The 19867-nt window shown below is 36.7% G+C and overlaps 1 protein-coding gene across 2 annotated transcripts in view; it reads left to right on the forward strand.

Annotated features, from left to right (window-relative positions):
• LOC102406644 (cytohesin 1 interacting protein) overlaps positions 1-18952 on the forward strand; it is an 82494-nt gene extending 63542 nt beyond the window's left edge. For both annotated transcript variants that reach the window (XM_006067560.4, XM_006067559.4), the window contains 5 exons: positions 1262-1364; positions 1573-1666; positions 4447-4516; positions 12882-12948; positions 15582-18952. In XM_006067560.4, coding sequence (XP_006067622.1) covers positions 1262-1364; positions 1573-1666; positions 4447-4516; positions 12882-12948; positions 15582-16042 — 795 coding nt within the window. In that variant the 3' untranslated portion in view covers positions 16043-18952. The remainder of the gene's footprint in view (positions 1-1261; positions 1365-1572; positions 1667-4446; positions 4517-12881; positions 12949-15581) is intronic.
• The last annotated feature ends 915 nt before the right edge of the window (positions 18953-19867 follow it).

Raw genomic sequence — 19867 nt, forward strand, 5'->3', positions numbered from 1 at the left:
TCTGGTTCTGCTGGTTCTGGAAACTGTATGTCTAAAATATAAAGGAATGGACACTGGACATTAGTTTTTCCACAAGGCAGCAGTACTGGGATGTGGTTTAATTTTAGGAAACAGATATTAGGAAGACTTACTCAGAATGCTGATTTTGATTCTAAATGGAACTAGACCTCATAACTTTAATATGTGAAAAAGAAGAATATAGATCACTGGGCCACTCTATTCATCAAACACTGGTGCTGTGTTCTTGGTACAAATCGAAAGGAAAAACAAAACCAAGTTGCTTTTGCCAAATTGAGGCAAGAGGCGAAGCATAACTTTTTATCTTTTAGTCGAGTGGCTAATGAATTGGTGAGTATTCAGGGCAGGTGTACCAACGAGCGTTCAGGAATGAAGATAATTGAGTCAATTATAATACTTTTGAATTAATGAAGGGCAGATTGTCATTATTTGCAGAATTCTGATTTAAAATAATTAATGTTGGCATATCTCCCTTGCTGGATGTGTAATGTTTCCTACGCTCCTGTAATAAGTACTTTAGCTTGGAAGAACCACATAGAGATTTTTCTCTCTGCTCTTGGCTACTGTTGTTTTATCCTACTGGGGAAAGAGAAACTGAATTTTTCTTGTTAAATACACAATAGCATCAGGTGGTCTCTTAGGCATGAAAGTCTTACATCTTAAACCAGTCTTACACTGCTTTCTTTCTTAAGCGAGATGTGTTTTTTTTTAACATTTATTCATTAATTTTTGGTTGTGCTGGTTCTTTGTTGCTGTGTTGCTTTTCTCTAGTTGTAGTGAGTGGGGACTACTCTCTAGTCTCAGTGAGTGGGCTTCTCATTGCAGTGGCTTCTCTTTTTACAAAGCACAGGCTCTAGAGCATGTGGGCTTCAGTAGTTGCGACTCGCAGGCTCTAGAGCACGGGCTCAGTAGTTGTGGCACGTGGGCTTAGTTGCCCCTGGCATGCGGGATCATACTGGACCAGGGATCCAACTTGTGTCTCCTGCATTGGCAGGCAGGTTCTTTACCACTGAGCCACCAGGGAAGCCCCAGAGGTGTTTTTTTATGAATGGGGTCAGCTATAGAATGTGTGGGAGAAGTGTCAGATTGGTCCTTATATTCAATTTATACTCAGAAAAGCTTCCCGAATTGTTCTTTGTACTTATGTATCATGTTATGTAAGGTAATTGACACTGCTTAATTTTTTTTGACAAATAGATTTTGAGTTTTTTAATAGTAATTATGTATCTTTCTCATTTTACAGACTTACAGGCTCCCAAACCAGAACACCTGCTCCGCAGATATGTGCACCCTGATCTGCAAAATCCAGGAGGACAGCCCAGCACACTGCGCTGGTCTGCAAGCTGGTAAGTCAGAACTATGCTTATGTTTGGAATTATTTAAATAGCAAGAAAAAAATTTTTTTTCGATGGTGAAGGTCAGGATGTTGCTTTGAATTTCCTCAGCTCCTTTATGTTGCCAAGGTTTGGGGCTTGTGTGTTTTGTTTCATATGTGGGTCAGGAAAGATTATTTAACCAACCATTTTAACACTCATTTTTCTTGGCATCTCCCAGGTGATGTCCTTGCAAAAATCAATGGTGTGAGCACAGAAGGCTTTACCCACAAACAAGTTGTTGACCTGATCAGATCGGCAGGAAACCTGTTAACGTAACTATCTGGTTGCTTCCCATGGGGCTTAAAAAATTGTTACGGTCTCTCATAATGCCTGTTGAGTGAATGAATAGGTTTTTTGTTCAGGATCACAAGGGAGGCAGCACACCATAGCTTGGGGATTGGGTACAGACGTTTCTTTCGGTTCCTTTTGTTTCTCAAGGTTTCCTCAAACTTGAACATGTTGTCAACATCTGAAGTCAGAGGGCATCAGTAGCCCAACGTCTGAGTGGGAAGGATAGCATTTTTAAAATTTTATTTTTGATACAAATTAAACTGGCCCACATTCTCTTTAGACAGAGAGGAATGAATCCAGTTTCCGTGGCTGACATAATCCTGTGGTTAGAGCAAACGAAAGTTCAGAAGGGCTGAGCTTTTTCTTCTTAGACCACCAGCCAGTTGTTTTTCCCTCCTAGGGTTCTGTCTGAAAGAGCAGTCTGCTCAGCCCTCCTGGCCTGCAACATGTACACTGACACCTGCTGCTATTCCCAACTTACTAATGGGAGGCTTGCTTCCCCAGTAGAGATTCAACTGACGTTTCCACCCTTAGAACCTAACAAGACAAAGATGGAATTCACCCATTCATTAAAATAATATTTATTGAGCAAATACTATATTTCCAGCTCTGTGATAGGCTCGGGGAGACAAAGACTCTTCTATTGCTTTATTAATTATGGAAAGAGATAGGTAAGAAAAGCCCACAAAAATAAGATATTTTGATATTTAAATTATGATAACTATTATGGAGAAAGTAGCAAAAGGGATGGGATAAAACACTGAGTGAGAAGGCTGCATTTTTAGCTTAAGGGTTAAAAGTGGTCCTTTCTGAGAAGGTGAATTTTGAGCTGAGAGTGAAATGATGAGAAGGGTTGGTTCGATGAACTCCTGGTGAGAACATTTCAGGTAAAAAGAGGTTTGAGTTATCAAAGTAGGCTTGGCATGTTCAAGGGATAGAGAGATAGCCAGTGTAATTAATTGGTGGCTGGTGAATTAAGAAGAGTAGAGTAAGAAATGAAGACAGAGCGTTCTCCAGCAAGCAGAGCATGGGTCTCACCAGTCAGGTTTGATAGTTTAGAATTTATTCTGATTATCTCACTTATTCTTTACAGTCATCTTGTGAAGTTGATTTTATTCCTATTTATAAACGAAGTGACTCAGGCTGAAATGAGGTTTAGTTAAAACCAACCACCTAGTAAGTGCCTGAGCTGGGATCTGACCATCTGCTCTGGATGCCAGGATCCTTTTTCCAGCTCTCCCACAGCTGTTCCTTGCAAGCTGCCAATAAAAAATTCCCTGGACACTCTTTTGTGATTCTAGTCTAAAACTTCAAAGGGTGTTTTTTTTGGGGGGGTGGGGGAGGTTGTGTGAGAGTAATTTTGAAAGATGACTGGTGGTGGAAGAGGCCCGTATCCAACTCTATGGTTGCTATGAGTTCAGGATAAAGGATGGGGCCCACTCTAGCTCCAGAGAAATTTCAATCCATGAGGTAGGAACATGTTCAAGGGAACGTGCTGGTGGTTAGAATCAGAAACCTGTATTCCAAATGGGTGAAGTGGGCAGACTGCAGCTGTATGATTAAAGAGTAGTGGGTGGAGACAGGTGGAAATCCAGAGGTCAGGGAAATGAGAGACAATTTGTACAAATACTGAAGACAGCGGCCAATCTATGCCTACAGTTCTGCCCACAGATATCTGTTGCTTGGGTAGGTCAGATCAACAGGAAGGTACCAAACAGATTCACATGGGTCCTCCCTAACATCTAGAGTCAAGAGCCCGTAATGAGAAAGCTGATGTGTTGGCTTGCTATCATCTCATTGTCTTGAGTATAATGCTATTGGAAACAGCATTATACCTAATAGATTGCATTTAATATTATTATTTTACCAGGCCTTGACAAATTTCTTGCATCCTTATAGAGTTACAGCTTATTTATCAGAATGGCTTTGAACCAATACTTAAAAAGATGCTTAGTTTTGTAACTCATACGTCATATTTATCTTATTCAGAATGATGGTTTAGTAGTCAAAATAAAGTCTTCTAACTTGAGCCCACAAAACAAATAAATCACTCAGGATAGAACAAGTCTCTTTATTTTTAGAAAGGCATTTGGTATAGGGAGAAAGAACACCATTAAATTGATAATTCAAGGATTAAAAGTTGTACACTTAAAAGTTTTGAGATGAGTCATTTGAAAGTTAATATCTCAGTAGTGTTGATCCTATTTGTTCTAGTTCTAAATTTCGGGCAATTTACAGAGGTAAAATTTTCTAGACTCTTAAGGTAGAAGAGATTTTCCCATTTCAATAAGTAGTTTTTTGATTTCATTGTTTGAAAGGCCCTAGTGCGGGTTTTCAATTGCTGTATTCCTCACGCTTAGCATGATGTCTAGAGTCTGGCTCATAGTAGATGCCCAATGAATACCCACCAAATGAAAGAGGTGGTTCAGCCAGACCACACAATACGTTCTAGTAGAGAACAACCATCATTGCCCTAGAGTGGCTTCTATAAAATGAGCTACAGTTTACAAATAAACCAGGGCCTTTTCTTCTAGTCACCCTCTCAAAAGGTGTGTTTTTTTTTTTCCATATTCGTTCTTTGAATGTTGTCAGAAGGTTTGGCTTACATCCAGATACTTGAAGTGCCATGAGAATGGTGACATTTATGTTGCTTTTTGAGGATAGTCTGTGCTCAGAGTGTAGTACTCCGTAAGGGATAGTGCTTGTTTGAGAGAATCACTCATGTTATTTCCCACCCCCCTCCTTTTTTTTCTTAAAACAGGATAGAGACTCTTAATGGAACAATGATTCTCAAAAGAACAGAGCTTGAGGCAAAGCTGCAAGTTTTAAAGGTAATTTAATTTAATACAGTGAGGCAAATTTTTCATCCTTGAATGTGTGAGTGGAAGAATAAAGATCTATTTGAAGAACTGAGATAGCCCTTGAAGATGAAATGTCGTGATGAGTCTAAACTGCTGAATTATCAAGAGCCATACAATTACCTTTGCAGGAATATTAAATTTACAAACCAGGGCAAATCACTTCCTTCCTTCCTCCTTCTGTGTGTCTATGGGGCTCAGAAAGGCAACAGGAAAGCACATCTCCTGAAGAAGTTTTCATTAATGCACCTGTGACCTCTTTTGATTTACATTCTGTTTGGGAAAAAACAAAGATGGAGGAGCTGTCATTTTCCCAAGTGCTGTACATGGGTGTAGGAAGGCCTGGGACTTTCGTTTTCTGTTGTTCTTCCATTTCGCCTCCTTCTTACTACAAAGATCAAGTTCCTCTACTCCTGTGGATATCTTTGAATCTACTTTTGCTGGCAAATACACTGTCAACTCTGGAGAAGAAATTGAAGTTTTCAGGAGATACTGCACAATGCAGGATGTTCAGTGAATATTCTCTGGGCTCTTTGAGGGTCTTAAAAATCTGTTTCCTAGAGTGAGGAAGTTCTGGCAGGCCATGAAATCTAGGACCTCACTTATGTGCATCTTAATTATTGAGCCCAAGAGGGTAGAGTTACCATATTTCTGTATTATCTTGTATTCCTCCCTTCTCCCACATCTAATTTATCAACAAGCCCTGTTTTCTTCTTTCTCAACATTAGTTTTATATTCTTATCATTTTACTTATTCCTCTGATCTTTTGAATCAATTTATAAAATTCTTTGAAAAAAATATCCTCTGTTAGATTGTGATAAGAATTGAATTGTCTTTATAGAATAAATGAGATCAATGAACATTTTTATGATTTTTGCTTTCCTTACTTCAAACACAGGGTCTGTGTCTTTCCATTCAAGTCTTTTATGTACTTCAAAAACATTCTGTATTTTCTTCATCCATTTTATATTTACACTGATTATACATTATATAATGTATATTACATATGGACTGATAGATTTATTCCTATATAATAAATAAATTTAAATTGTATTTTTAATTAATAAATATAATTATTTCTAAATTTTTCTTGCTGTAATTAATGTGGTCTTTTAATTTTTCAGTTGCTTATTGCTATTCATATTTATATAAAGTTTTAAATCCAAGAGTCTTGCTGAACTCCCTTTATTCTGGCTATATGTGTTTGCAGATTCCCTTGGATTTTTTATATAAACATATTATCTGAACATAATAAAAGTTTGCCCCTTTACTCCCAATTATTCAACTAGTTTATTTTTTTCTTCTCTTATAATATTGGTTAGGACCTTCAGGATATTGCAAATAGTGAGTGTTAGTTTTCAAGTTAAAAAAAGTCTCTAACATTTTATCATTGAAGTTTTGTAAGGAGTAAATAGCTCATCATATTATCTTTAGGTTTTCGAAAGCTAATTTGTTTCTGCAGAAGAGAGTCTTAGTGAAAATCTTTTTTGAAAAAGTAAAACTGGCTGTTTCAGCCTTTTGTAAGAAAAAAAGGAAAGAAATGTAGAATATAAGCTAGTAATGTTATTTAAAACATAAGTGAAAAATAGGTTTATGTTTCATGGAATAAAGAACTCTCTTGCACGACACATATTTGCATGTTTATAAGCATTTTCTGTGCTTTGAACATTTTCTCTTAAAGTTTTAATATATATACTTTAGTGTTTTTCTAACCTAGAAAATTTTCAACACCTCCATCCTCTCCCAGAATATCACGAATCTTAACATCTTTAAACATCCATTTAAGACTCCATCTTCCTTATTATTGCTTACTTTAGAAAATTCTATCAATTTTCAAAATAAAAGACAGGTTTTTATTCCTAACTGCTGGTAATGAGCAAGTATACCAACCTGTGAACTGATGGGCTTGCCCCGTTTCTCATATTCTGTTCTTTACTTTTGGGTTCACTTTCCTTCTTGCCATAGTGTTTCTTTCAGTGAGAGTGGGTGGGTCTTTATTGAAAAATATTTATTTTACTGCTGCTATTTAAAGAGTTTTATAGGTAATTGGATTATTCTAAGGTGATGTTTTGTCTCCTTAGCAGTTTGATTCTATTGTTCTTTGATATTTTGTTTGTGAGGGATCTCCTAATTATTTATCTTTTGTAGGTAATTTGCATTTTCTATATTTTCTTCCAAAAAATTTAAAGTGTTATTTTTTAATATTGAAGTCTTTACTTTACTTAGAATTAATTTTTTATGTAGTATAAGTTAGGATTCCAATTTTATTTTATTTTTTCTCTTTGGAAACTCAGTTCTCCCAGTACCATTTATTTTATACAGTCTTTACTTTTCCCCATTGGACCTGAAATGAAACTTCTGTTTTTACACTAGTTCCATATATGAATGGGTCTTACAGACTTCTAATTCTGATTCATTGATTAACTTGTTTCCCTTAGACTCAGCTATTCTACCTTTGTAATAAATATTGATGTTTGATTGGGCAAGATTTTTAGGTTATTCTTGGCTCTTTAATTGTCTGTGCACATTTTAGAATCAGATTGTCAAATTCTATAACTAATTTTGGAGTTTTGATAGGTAGCATCATTTTATATAAATCAATTTGAGGAAAGCTGATATCTGTATGCTATTGAGCTTTCTTACTGACAGACTATCTCACTAGATAATTTTAAATTATTTTTTGTATTTCAATAAGGCCCTATATTTTTATGTAGATAGATCTTATGAATCTTTTATTAGATTTATTCCTTTGTAAAATGATTTTTATTGTTATATAGTTACTTTATTAAAAATATTGTTTTGAGGTTTATGCATAGCTGTGTGAAATAAATTTTTCTACGCTGTTATTATACTCAAACACTTTGCCAGACTATATAATTTCTAATTATCTATAGATTATTTTGAGTTTCTCATGAAGATAGTAACTATCTATTAGGAATGATATTCAGCCCTTATTTTGCTATGTTGGGTAAGGTCTATAATACAATGATGAATAGAAACTAAACTAGTAGGCATCCTTGCTTTGCTCTTGATCATAAAGGGAGTTCTTTTGACTCTTTCTTATCTCTAGGGATATACTTTTCATGTTAAGAAGGCTCCCTTCTATACCAAGTTTGCTGGTCTTTTTTACTTGTGTAAAAAAGTGCTTGTATATTATCTTGTATCAGATACATTTTTTTCCTGTAAGTGTTGAGATGGTCTTATTTATTTTTAAAAATCTGTCAGTTTGGTGAATAACATTTAAAGATTTTTTAATGTAAAAACACCCTTGCATTTCTATAATAAATCCATAATTTACATAAGTATAATAAGTATAGCATAATTATGTAAATTATGGTCATAATTTATATTTTTTATATACTTGTAGATTTGGCCTGCTGACATTTTCTTTAGAATTGTTGAGGGTAACTTCATTTTACAGGTAGAACGGCCTGTAATTTTCTTCTCTCAGACTATCTTTTTTTTAATCTTCTTCTTTAGTTTTGGTATCGAATTTACTAGGCTCTTAGCATGAGCTGAGGAATCTCTTCCCCTTTTTGTCCTCTGGTAGAATTCTTGTAACACTATCTGAATCACCTGGCCTTGGGGTTCTTTTTGATATGAATACTTCTAAACTTGGTTTTGGTTTCTTTATAAGACTGCTCGAGGTTTCTGCTTTTGTTTGTTTGTTTGCTTGAGCCAGCTGTATTGAAGGATGTTTTTGCTAGTAAAGTTTTGAAATTTTCAAATTTATTGCACAAAGTTGATAATAAACATTCTATTTTCATCTTTTTCTTTTCTAACAAGCTGTGCTTATGTCCCCATTTTCATTTGTACTACTTTTTATGTCTTTTTTTTTTTTCCCTTGGCAATTCTCTCTAGAGGATTCCCCATTTGGGGATCTTTTAAAAACCCAGTATTTCAATTTTGGTCAATTATTCATCTTTTTCCTGATTGCTTTTAAGGAGTTTTTTGTGTTTCCTGATCTATAGTTTCACCACAGTCTCATTAGGCTTGGATTCATTTCCAAATTTATCCTGCTGGGAACTTGCTGTGTCCTCAGTTTTTGTGACTTTCTTCGGTTTGGGGTAATTATCAGCTTGACCTCTGTGAATATACCTTCCTCATCATTCCCTGGATAATCTTCTGAAACTCCTGCTAGGTGCATTTCAGAATCTTTTGATTTACCTTCCATGCTTCTTAACCACCCTTTCAGATTTTGTATCACATTATGTTTTTGTTTAATTTTTTAACTGAAGTATAATTGATTTGCAGTCAATTTGGTTAGTTTCAGGTGTACAGCAAAGTGATTCATTTATACATATATATGTGTATGTATCTACCATATCTGCATTCTTTTTTCAATTCTTTTCATTGTTATGTTATTTTTTAATTCCTTCATAATATCTTCAGTAATGTTGTCTGTGTTCTGTATAGAATGTGTTCTTTCTATTGAGTTTTAAAAATTAATTTTTTATTTTCAAATAATTCTTTTTCATGCCTATCTTTTCTTTTCTTCCTTTGTTTAAAATTTCTTGTTCTTAGGAACATCACATTTCTCTCTCAGGATTGCAAATACTCTTTATTTTAAAGTCTTTGAACACTTTTCTATTTTTTGTTTGGAGAGAATTCATGTACTGATTATCAGTTTTGTTGTCTTTCTTATCATTAAACTTCTGTGGAGTTCTGGAGAGTGTGGATTGCCTGCTTCCCTTGGCCTCTCTGTGCCACTCAGTGTGAGTTGGGCAGTGGCCTCTGCTCTGCAACTCAAGACTTCCAGTACAGAGCCAGGTCTGGCAGCTTGGATGCCTTCCCTGGGGGCCAGTATGCAGCTTGGGTCGTGAGGCTGCGTTCATGTGCTCCTGGCCCTGTGGGTACATGCTTTCCATGAGCTATAGTCACCCTTAGCAGCTTTGTTCAGCCTCCTTTTCATGGTGGTAGAGCTTAACCAAGGTTCTTCTCTCAAGCAGGAAACCTGTCTTTGTCTCTGCCTCACGTAGGGTCTAATTTTCTCTTGACTTCTTTCTTTTTCTCCAGGTCTAGTAGAACTTTGGGTTCATTCCTGTTCATCATCTTTCATTTCTGTTGCCTTTCTAATCTTGTAATTGTGAGGTTTCCAGCTCATCACTTGGGCTAGAAATGTCTGGGTCTGACCTATTAACCAGAGTCAGGTTGGCTTCCCCTTCACGCAATGACATTTAGTTTGCGCATCCTGCTGCGTTAGTGGCATCATGTCTCACAAAGGTTCCTTGTGTGGCCACGACCTCTTCTTCAGAAACAATGGTCCCTTTTGAGCTAAATTTTCAGGGATTCCCTTTCTTGTGACCTATGATTCAAATGTTTGACATGAAAACAGCACATCTAATGGGCTAACTGAGGGAGCTATTCTCTGATATTTACTGAGTTTGTAGCCCTTGGGAATCATTTTGCCACATTGAACCTTTATTTTTTAATCTGGAACTTTTAGGACAGTTATTTATGAAAACATGATAAAAGTAGTGTTAGTTGCTCAGTCATGTCTTACCCTTTGTGACCCCACAGACCATAGCCCATCAGGCTCCTCTGGCCATGGAATTCTCCAGGCAAAAATACCGGAGTGGGTAGCCATTCCATTCTCCAGGGGATCTTCCTGACCCAGGGTTCAAACCCAGGGTCTCCTGCATTGCACTGCAGGCAGACTGTTTTCTGTCTGGGCCACCAGGGAAGCCCAGGTGGTATATAAGTAGTAAAGTGCCACGGAAATGTTTATCTAAAGTCTCATGGAGAATGAAAACATTGGAGACATATTCAACCAAATATCCAGTCTGTGACAGCTGAGTGTTGTTTCAGGAAGCCACCCTTTCATTTTATTCAACATTTAAGGAGCAGCTTCAGTATGATAGGCACTGACTTAGGCACAGTGAGCTGAGCTGATGTGGCCTAGTAGGGTTAGATCTCACCTATGCTTCAATTTTCTTCTAATAATGAGAGGTTAGATTTGTCCAAATACACCACTGTGATGTTAATAATAGACCAAAACAGACTTTGAACAAAATAAGGAAGCTTCAGTACAGACTAAAAGCTCTTAGTCACTTTGACACAGCTGCTCTTTACACTGGTATTTTCTTGGTTTAAGTGACGACATACTGAGATGACTGGGACAAATCAACAGATTTGATACTTAAAAACCTTTATTTTCGCAGAAACTATTTGGCAAGTCCTGACTTTGTATTTATAGGTAGTAAGTACAGAAATACAACTTCCTCTTCTGCCTATAATTAGTGTTGAGTATTGGTCTATCCTTATGCTCCCCAATTGGACTCTATTCTCTTGTTAGAGATAAACCTCTTTAAGAAAGAAAAAAGGGCTTAGTGTATATGCCAGATCCCTGCGGGTTCTGTACTTCCTGGTTTCCTGACTCTGACCTTCACATGACCTCAGGTTTATAAGAGCTATAATTCAGGTAGCCCAGCAGTCTTAGAGCCAGGTAGACTATGTTATAGTATAGAAAGAACAAGGAATTGACTGAGCGAGGTATTTTATGTCTTTGATTTATTGATTACATATTATACTGACGGGCATAAGGAGTGCTGTTATATATTACTGTTATCAAGGCTGAGAAAGTCCTGCCCAGTGATTGTTCATTCCCTGAACAGCCAGAGTCCCCCTTAAACATTTAATGGCATTCTTGTAATATTTTCTTTTCCTTTAGTCTTCCTCTTCCAAATGTACTTTTCCCCCACTCTCCCATTTTAGCCTTCGTCTACCCCTTCCAGACTGATCTGTACAAAGGACCACTTGTTTCTAATTAGGCTGCCTTTCCTTCCTGATAAATGTCCACAGGCAAATCTGAGTGGTGGGGTACCTAAATCTGGGGGCTTGCTGTGGACCTGAAGTGGCAAAGAAGGGGTGGAGTGAAAAGCAGAGAGAAGGGAGAAGGAGCCTTTTTGTCTCGTCAGGTGCCTTCTCCTTTGTTGACGTTCGACTCCCATCCGCAGCCTGGCTGTGGGCTAGGCCAGGCCTCATGTGCAGTCGTGACCATTATAGCAGCCCCTTCATACCTCTGTGGGCCACTGTTCTCATGCACGGGGCAGCCAAGGAAGGAAGCAGTTAAGAAGTCAAGAACTGTTAAGAAATGTTCTAAGTTTAGTCCTCCAAGGATATCTTTTACAGTTGGTCAGCTTCCCTTGGAGGGGAGGGAGGAGAGAGGAGGGTTCAGGATGGGGAACACATGTATACCTGTGGCGGATTCATTTTGATGTATGGCAAAACCAATACAATATTGTAAAGTTAAAAAATAAAATTAAATTAAATTTAAAAAAAAAAAGAAAAGAAATAGATATCCAGCAGAAAAGATAGTGTTAGTGATCCAGGCTTATAGAATGATGGTGGTATTTTTTTTAATCAAAATACAGTTGATTTACAATATTGTGTGAGTTTTGGATGTACAGCAAAGTGATCCAGTTATACATATATATATTTTTCAGATTTCTTTCTATTACATGTCACTATAAGCTACTGAATGTAGTTCTCTGTGGTATATGATAAATTCTTGTTGTTCATCTGTTTTATGTATAATAGTGTATATGTCTTAATCCTATACTCCTAATTTATCCCTCCCCTGCCCCATTTCCCTTTGATAAGCATGTTTGTTTTCTGTCTGTGAATCTGTTTCTGTTTTATAAATAAGCTTATTGGTATCATTTTTTAGATTCCACATATAAGTGATATCATATAGTATTTGTCTTTCTCTTTCTGACTTGCTTTTTGCTTAGTGTGAAAATCTCTAGGCCCAACCATGTTGCTGCAAATGGCATTGTTTCATTCTTTTTCATAGCTGAGTAATATTTCATTGTATACATGTACCACATTTCTGTGTCCATTCAAAATGATCATGGCATTTTTTGAACATTTACTAAGCTGTATCCACCATTCCACCCATTTTCATCTACTAATGCTTATAATCCTCATGAAAATCCAAGGGTTTAGGTTCTTTTGTCCTCATGTTATAGATGAGAGAAGCCTAGAGTTTAAAGTCTTGCTGAATCAGCTAGTAAATGGACACAAACCCAAGCAATCTGCTTTTCCAATAATTTAAAATGAAAAAACATAAATGTCATTGTTTCTATTTTCTGTCATCTCTATTGAAACAATGTCATTGTTTCAATTCGTTGGTGCTACTAGACTATTTCTTGAGAAATTGGTGTTCCCTATATTCCCCTATCACACAGAAAAAAAAATCTTTCAAATGAATGAGAGGGACTGTTAGTGCTAGAAAGAAATGAAAAAAAAATGAATTGACAAATCTGAACCCCTGAAAGTACATTGCTGTGTTCTCTGGGGTTTCCTAATAATTAGCACTTTTTTTCTTCTTTCTCAGCAAACCTTGAAGAAGAAATGGGTGGAGTTCAGATCTCTGCAGTTACAGGAACAGCGCCTGCTTCATGGTAAATGTGATTTCCGGTTCAGAAACCACACTTAAATTTCATTCTTTCAGTACTTCTGTGTCTAAATTGTTTTAAGATTGTCATCATTACAAGGAAAAAATTGTCTAGCATGGGTCAAAAATAGTCTGTATTCCTTTGGCTTGGCTTTTGGAGTGACCAGTGTATTTGGAGGAGGGGTAAGTCAGATGACGCCCCCTCTTCCACACACATGAAAACATGGACACACATGCACGCACATACTCGCAAGAAGCACCTGGGGATTTTAGAAGAGCAATATGAATGGTGGCCTCATTTTCTTGTTACTTTGGCAGATGAATTAAATTCCTGAGAATACCTATGGCTCAGGGGCTGCGTAGTTCTGAGAAACTCTTGAAACTGGAAAGGTAGCATGCTTCTTGGGTGGAGCTTGTATTATTTGCTCAAATTATGTAAGTTACAATAATGCAGAGGTATTCTCCTTCATGGCCCTCAAACCCAGGAAATGTGAAGGATCTTTAAAATAGTAAATGCATGCTTCTTGCCATTGTATGCATTCTGAGAAGAAGGGTTGAGTTTAAAATTCGTTGACTTGGCATTTGCTGTGTGACTGGTATAACCTGAGGAATGAACTTACGTGTGCAAATAATGCACTGAAACCACTAGCTATGTGGGTGTGAAATATAGCTTATATCCTTGTTAGATAAGTCTGACCTAAAGTCTCTATTTATAACCTTACAATATGTTTGTTTTAGTGATCATCTGTTTATAGAAAAAAGATACATTTAATTCTTAATTTGGCACTAATTTATGACAGAAGTTTGTGTTCAAGTTCTTTCTTTTCAGAAAATGAAACATATATGAGTTACTTCTCTATTTGTGTTTACAAAGTAATATTCTTAAAAATGTATAACAGGGTTTTTTTGAGGGATCTAAAATTTGCTAACAAGTCAAAGGCACAAATACATGGCTACTTCCTGGATTTCTGTAAACTTCAGGGTGTTAGGGATATCTTTGCCTCCACTTGCAGAGGAGTATCCTAAAGGGGACATGGGGTTTGATTTGATAAGTGTAGGCAGTTCTGTGGTTCTGTGGGCATGGCCTTGTATCGACAAAGTCCTTTGTTCAGAATCAAGGAGATTGGCTCCTCATAAGGCCATTGTCTATATTTTTTGAGAGATTAAAAGAGTTCTTTAGTTTACTTTTTATAGACCTAGAATAAATATCCAGGGCTTGAGATTCTACAAGCCAAATGCTCTCCAATCAAAAGACATTCATCAACTTGTTGCCAGATGAAATAAAGTAGGTTTTGTTAACAAAAAAGAACACATTATAACTGGTCACCATAGGGCTGACCCTTCTCAACCTTGCAGATCAAATGGAAAAATAAACAAACAGTCTCTTTTAATATTGTCAACCAAGGGCAAAGGAGAGCAGCAGTAGAGACAATCAGCATAAGGTTAAAAAAACACATTTCTGAGTGTGTAATGTCCTATTATTACTTTTCCTGAAGCAAAGTCACCTTCAAATGATTTTTTTTTCTGGCTAGTATTACAAATAATCTCCTTTCTTTTAGCAGCATACCAAACAACTCAGATAGTACAGAAGCAAGTGGGATATGAACAGGCTGTCGGTGTGAGATTAAAATTTGAGTTTGGAGAGCCCAGATGTAGGTTATAAAAGGTTGATGAAGAAATTTAGCCAAGCAGATAACATTCAATTTTTTCAAATGATTATTTATTTTAGGACAGGGATGTTTTCTGGTACACTACCATTTCAAAGAATATAAGTATTAAAGTATTCTAAGAATAAACTGGGAATATCGAGGCGCTACGATATCCTTTCTGTTCTAAGCATCTTTGAATTCTCTAATAATCAGTCCGTAAGGTGTAGGTTTTATAACTGTGATTTCCATACGCTTCAAGTGATGTTATAATAATTTTACAATTATTTACAAATGCAGTAACTAAAAACCAGAGGAACTAAAATAGAGAAAATCCATAAGAGGGCATTTCTCCAAGTATATTCTTTGGAACCCATTTCTATGATGATTTTAATAAAAGGTGGCAGGGCCACTTTAATGTGAGAAATGATTCTTTTGGAAATTCAAAAGTTGCACTGGAATACTGTTATGAGTTGAACTATTCTAATGTGAAGATTTTGTTTCAATTTATTTAATCTAGACCATTTTTTGTGACCATGGAATCCTTTACATGAAACTAATCCATAAACAAGGTTTTCCCAGGTGGCACAGTGCTAAAGAATCCGCTCACCAATGCAGGAGATGCAAGAGACGGAGGTTTGGTCCCTGGGTCAGGAAGATTCCTGGAGTAGAAAATGGCAACCCAGTCTAGTATTCTTGCCTGGAAAACTCCATGGACAGAAGAGCCTGGCAGTCTAGAGTCACAGGGTCACAGAGAGTCAAACACAACCACGTAACTGAGCACACACAGTCTATGGACAAATAGCTTGAAAAATCATACTCTTAAGCTTATCAAATGATCTCATAGACAGTCACTTATTTGTGCAAGCTTGGTGAAAAGAATTATTTAGCCTTACTCTTTCTTGTGCCTTTCAAAGAGAAATTTTGATGTATTTACTTGTAAGGAGTGATGCTTAGATCTATTTCACAGGAGGCTTTCTTTTCTGCATTGTAGGTGATGCGACTAACTGCCCAAGCTTGGAAAATATGGACGTAGATGAATTCACGCTGCTTGGACCGCTGCCTGGCGTGGCCCTCCGGGACCGGAACCGATTATCCAGCGCCAGCAGCTGTAAGAGCTGGCTGAGCTCCATGACGATAGACAGTGAGGATGGGTACCAAACCGCTGTGTCTGAAGACTCCAGTCGGGACGCCTTCAGCCGCCAAACAAGCACAGATGACGAGTGCTTTGTCCCCAGGGAAGGAGACGACTTTCTGAAGAGGTCTTCTTCGAGGAGGAATCGCAGCATTAGTTCTGCCAGCAGTGGGTCCATGTCTCCTTTGTGCGAGGGTAACTTCTCAGGCATGTATGGGACCCTGCCCAGGAAAAGCAGAAGGGGAAGCGTCCGGAAACAGCTCTTGAAATTCATCCCAGGCCTTCACCACGCTGTGGAAGAGGAAGAGAGTCGCTTTTAATGGGTTGCCGTGCCCTTTCCTATTAGCTTATTTTGTAAATATCTTCAGATTCCTTTAGATCAACTCCACCCAGTTTAGTGGGAAAGAGCAGATGGATTGCAAAACTGACATCTCATTTCATGGCTGTAGTGAACTTTATTTAAACTTTTGTACTACCATGTATCTTTTGCAATCTTTTTTTAACCAGAACGGTTCAAGTTCTAAGCAGGCAGTAGGAGAATTAAATAATAGTAAATTACAAAATATAACAAATTAACTCCATTGCCTGCTCATTTTAATGCTGCCTGTGAAAGCAAGGGTAATATTTATTTTCTAGATTAGTCATGTGAAAAGTTGAGAACTTTTTAGAATCAAGTGTAAATAACAATGTGACAGAATGTAATTATTTGGAATACCTTCTGTAGATTAACTGGTGGGTTACAAAACTTATATTTGCTTAAGCTCAGTAGACTATGGGGAAGCTAATTAATAGGTGATTTTGAATGTTTCTGTTCAAATTTATGAAAGATTAGAAGTGAAGATGATCATCAGCCCTTTTTTTTATATCCACAGTGATAATAAAGCAGGAAGTAGATTTAATAGGAGGATTTAAGCTTTATAAAATCCATTGAAAGATGTTTTCTAAGATGGGTACTAAATAAGACTATAATAAGGTCTTTTTTTATTGGTGGCCTAAACAAAATGGATGAGGATGTCTTTCTTACCTGATTCAACTTTTGCTCTTCCTAAACATTGATGAGAAGTCTGTAACTCTCAAGATCCTACAGCCTTGTGATGTTTTTTGAACAAATATCTAAAACTTGAAAAATTAGAGTTAGGAAAAAGATTTTCCTCCTGTGAAATTTTTTTACATTACTCCTCACTTTATATTATATATTCTTAGTAGTTATTGCTGCAACACTCTCTTGTCTATTAGTTATGTTGGTATCACTTTTACTCCTCATCTTTCAATCACATTTTTATTCAATGCCAATTAAAGTTCATGATTTCTCTGTTCAGGTGATACAGCTGCTCATTACCTATATTCTAGGGTAGATAATCTGGACAATGCAATATACAGTCCCTACTGATTGTGTGTGTATGTGTGAGAGATAGATGACTTTGAGTGCAACTGATACACTTAAATAAACTGAGTAAAGAGTGACTCATTTTGAGGAGAAAAGAGATGAGGGCAAGGAAGCTTGTAGGGTAAGAAATAAATGATAAAATAAAATAGGAAAATATTTCTAATGGGACATACTTTCTATTAATTCTTTGAATTCAGGAGTATCCAGTGGGCTCTGTATAAGAATCATTCATGTGAAGAGTAGAGCTTTCACAGGAACAATGGCAATCTTGTCTGTCATTTACTGAATGCATAATAGGTGAAAGATGTTGTCCATGTGATCCCAGAAATAAACCTGTAGAGAGACATTAGGCATATAGATAAGGAAGCAGGTTTTAAGAGAAGCCCCCATGGTCACTGGGAGGGCTAATATTGGAAGCCAGTTTTTCCCAGCTCTAGCTTACCTGCTTGGTCTCTCTGGATGTTGTTCACCTCTTTGCTGGTTCTGTGTAGTTACCACCACAGGACTACCATTTGCCCCAACCCCAATATTTAAAATGTACAATTGTAGATATTGCATGAATAAGGATATTGTAAATAGGAGAAAAAACCCTATTTGGTAAATAGAAAGGCAAACATATAAGGTGACTCTTCTCAGGTCTACAAACAAGTTTTCAGATATTAGCACATAACTTATAATAGCTATATGGTTAGCAACACATTTATTTTCAACAGGGGCTTGCAAATCAATTGTGATTTGACAGATATTGCTTATTTCTCACCACAGGCTAGAATTGTCATGTTAAAGATCTGCTTACATGAGTGTAGCATTATCTGTTTGTCCTCTTTCACCAAGTCCAGGGGCAAAAATACTATCTTTATTTTAGGAAAGATGATTTTAAAGTATTCTACATGAACAATGTTTTAAGAACTACCGCAGTTCATCTGGAAAAGCAGACAACATGTCATTTGCTTTTCTGTGGTTTTAAGCGTTAAATATAGTATGATACCATCTTACAGTAAACATCAAACCCAAAATGGTAGAGGGAAGGAGCACAGCATGCTGCACTGTCACCTGCGATAAGAAGCATGAGAGCCGAGTTAGACATGTTCTGGAAAAAAAGTTAAGCGTTTTTTAACCAAAGTACAGGAAGGAAGGGTATCGCATGTTTTGTGTGTTCACAAGTTGTAAGAAACCTTTGTTGAGTGGAAATGTGGGTAAATTTCTCATAGCATAGTTTTTCAACCTGAATCTGACCTCAATGAGGCTTTAGAAGATGTCATTTCTCTAATTTTCTGGTGCACAATGACCACAGTGACTTACTTTGATATAATTTACTGGGAAAAGAAAAGTGAAGAGTTTTTTTTTTTAACCCCAAAGTTGTCAAATATGTAATATTGGTGAATTTATTAATTGAAAATTTGTTATGAAAATGCATTTTTCTAATATGGCTTTGATTAATAAATCAAATTTGAATCAAACCTATTGGGAATCACTCTTGTCATGTGACTATAGGAACACCACCATGTCAAGCAGGTTGGAACTATATTTTTTGAAATGAATTTTATTTATCATTTCTACTTTTTAATGCTTTTCCATCTTAGTGCATGATACAAACAATATTAAAAATCCTAGTCTGAACTGAAGATCAAACTTGGAAACAGCTTGTGTATACTAATCATAAAGTATAAGTATTGATGGATGTATACAGTCTAAGCATAGTAAATAACACATAACAACTATACTATACTTTGGATCACAAAATTATTGGTGCTTTATATCCAATTCCTTACAGAACTATGGGCAATAAAATAAAATTTTGACACCTTTCTGAAATAAAGAATGCTACTCTTCAATGACAGAACTTTCTGCTGTCTCTCTCTGTCTTTACTTACTTTAAATGAAATGGAATTTAAAAAATCTAGAGTGACCTATTAACACCTATCTCTTTGAGGTTCTTAAAATATATTACCTATTTAATTGAGGCTTTGCACTTGTATTAGCTTTCTGTTGTTGTTTGACAAACTGCTGCAAACACAGAGGTTTAAAACACAATATCTCAAAGGTTTGTGGGTCAGGAGTATGGGCAATATTTAGCTGGGTCTCCTTGAAACGAAGCAGGACGCTGTGGTCCTTGACCCCCAACCCCCACAACATCCTCTGCCTGCTTTTGTCTGTGGAAAACTTCAGTCAAAGAATAAGTTTAATCAGAGAAATGAAAATGTATAAACAAAGGAAAACAGTCAAAGGAGATCAAATAATAATAATGTAGTCATTAAACATAGTTAAGGACCTTTGTTTCCTTCTCAAGGACTATAGATAATATTCTGAACCATATCCCAGGAGCTGTCTTATAGATAATAAAACACCAGGTGAAAAAATTAACTACATGATGACCAGATTATACCCATGACATAAGCTGCCACAATTCCAAGAATTGGCCTCAAAGAAATGGGAGGAAATAGACCCTGGAACTGAAAATTAACTGTACCTAAAACAACCAAGTTGACATTGATTAGACCACTGATGACCAATTTGAAGATGACTGTCAAAGATGACTGTGCTGTTTCTGTATGTAACCTCATTTCTGTCTCTAAAAGCTCTTGGCCCTCTGGTTGTGTGTGTGTGTGGGGGTCTGCCAGTTGTCGGGGGGTATAGCCTTTGGACAGATGTCTGCCCACCACCCCTCTAGTTGCTGAAATCTGAAATAAAGCAAGCTTTCCTTTCCACGAAACTGGCCTGTTTATTGGCTTTTGAACTGTGGGCAGCCAGACCCCAC

Source organism: Bubalus bubalis, chromosome 2 (genome assembly GCF_019923935.1).
Source record: "Bubalus bubalis isolate 160015118507 breed Murrah chromosome 2, NDDB_SH_1, whole genome shotgun sequence".
Lineage (NCBI taxonomy): Eukaryota > Metazoa > Chordata > Mammalia > Artiodactyla > Bovidae > Bubalus > Bubalus bubalis.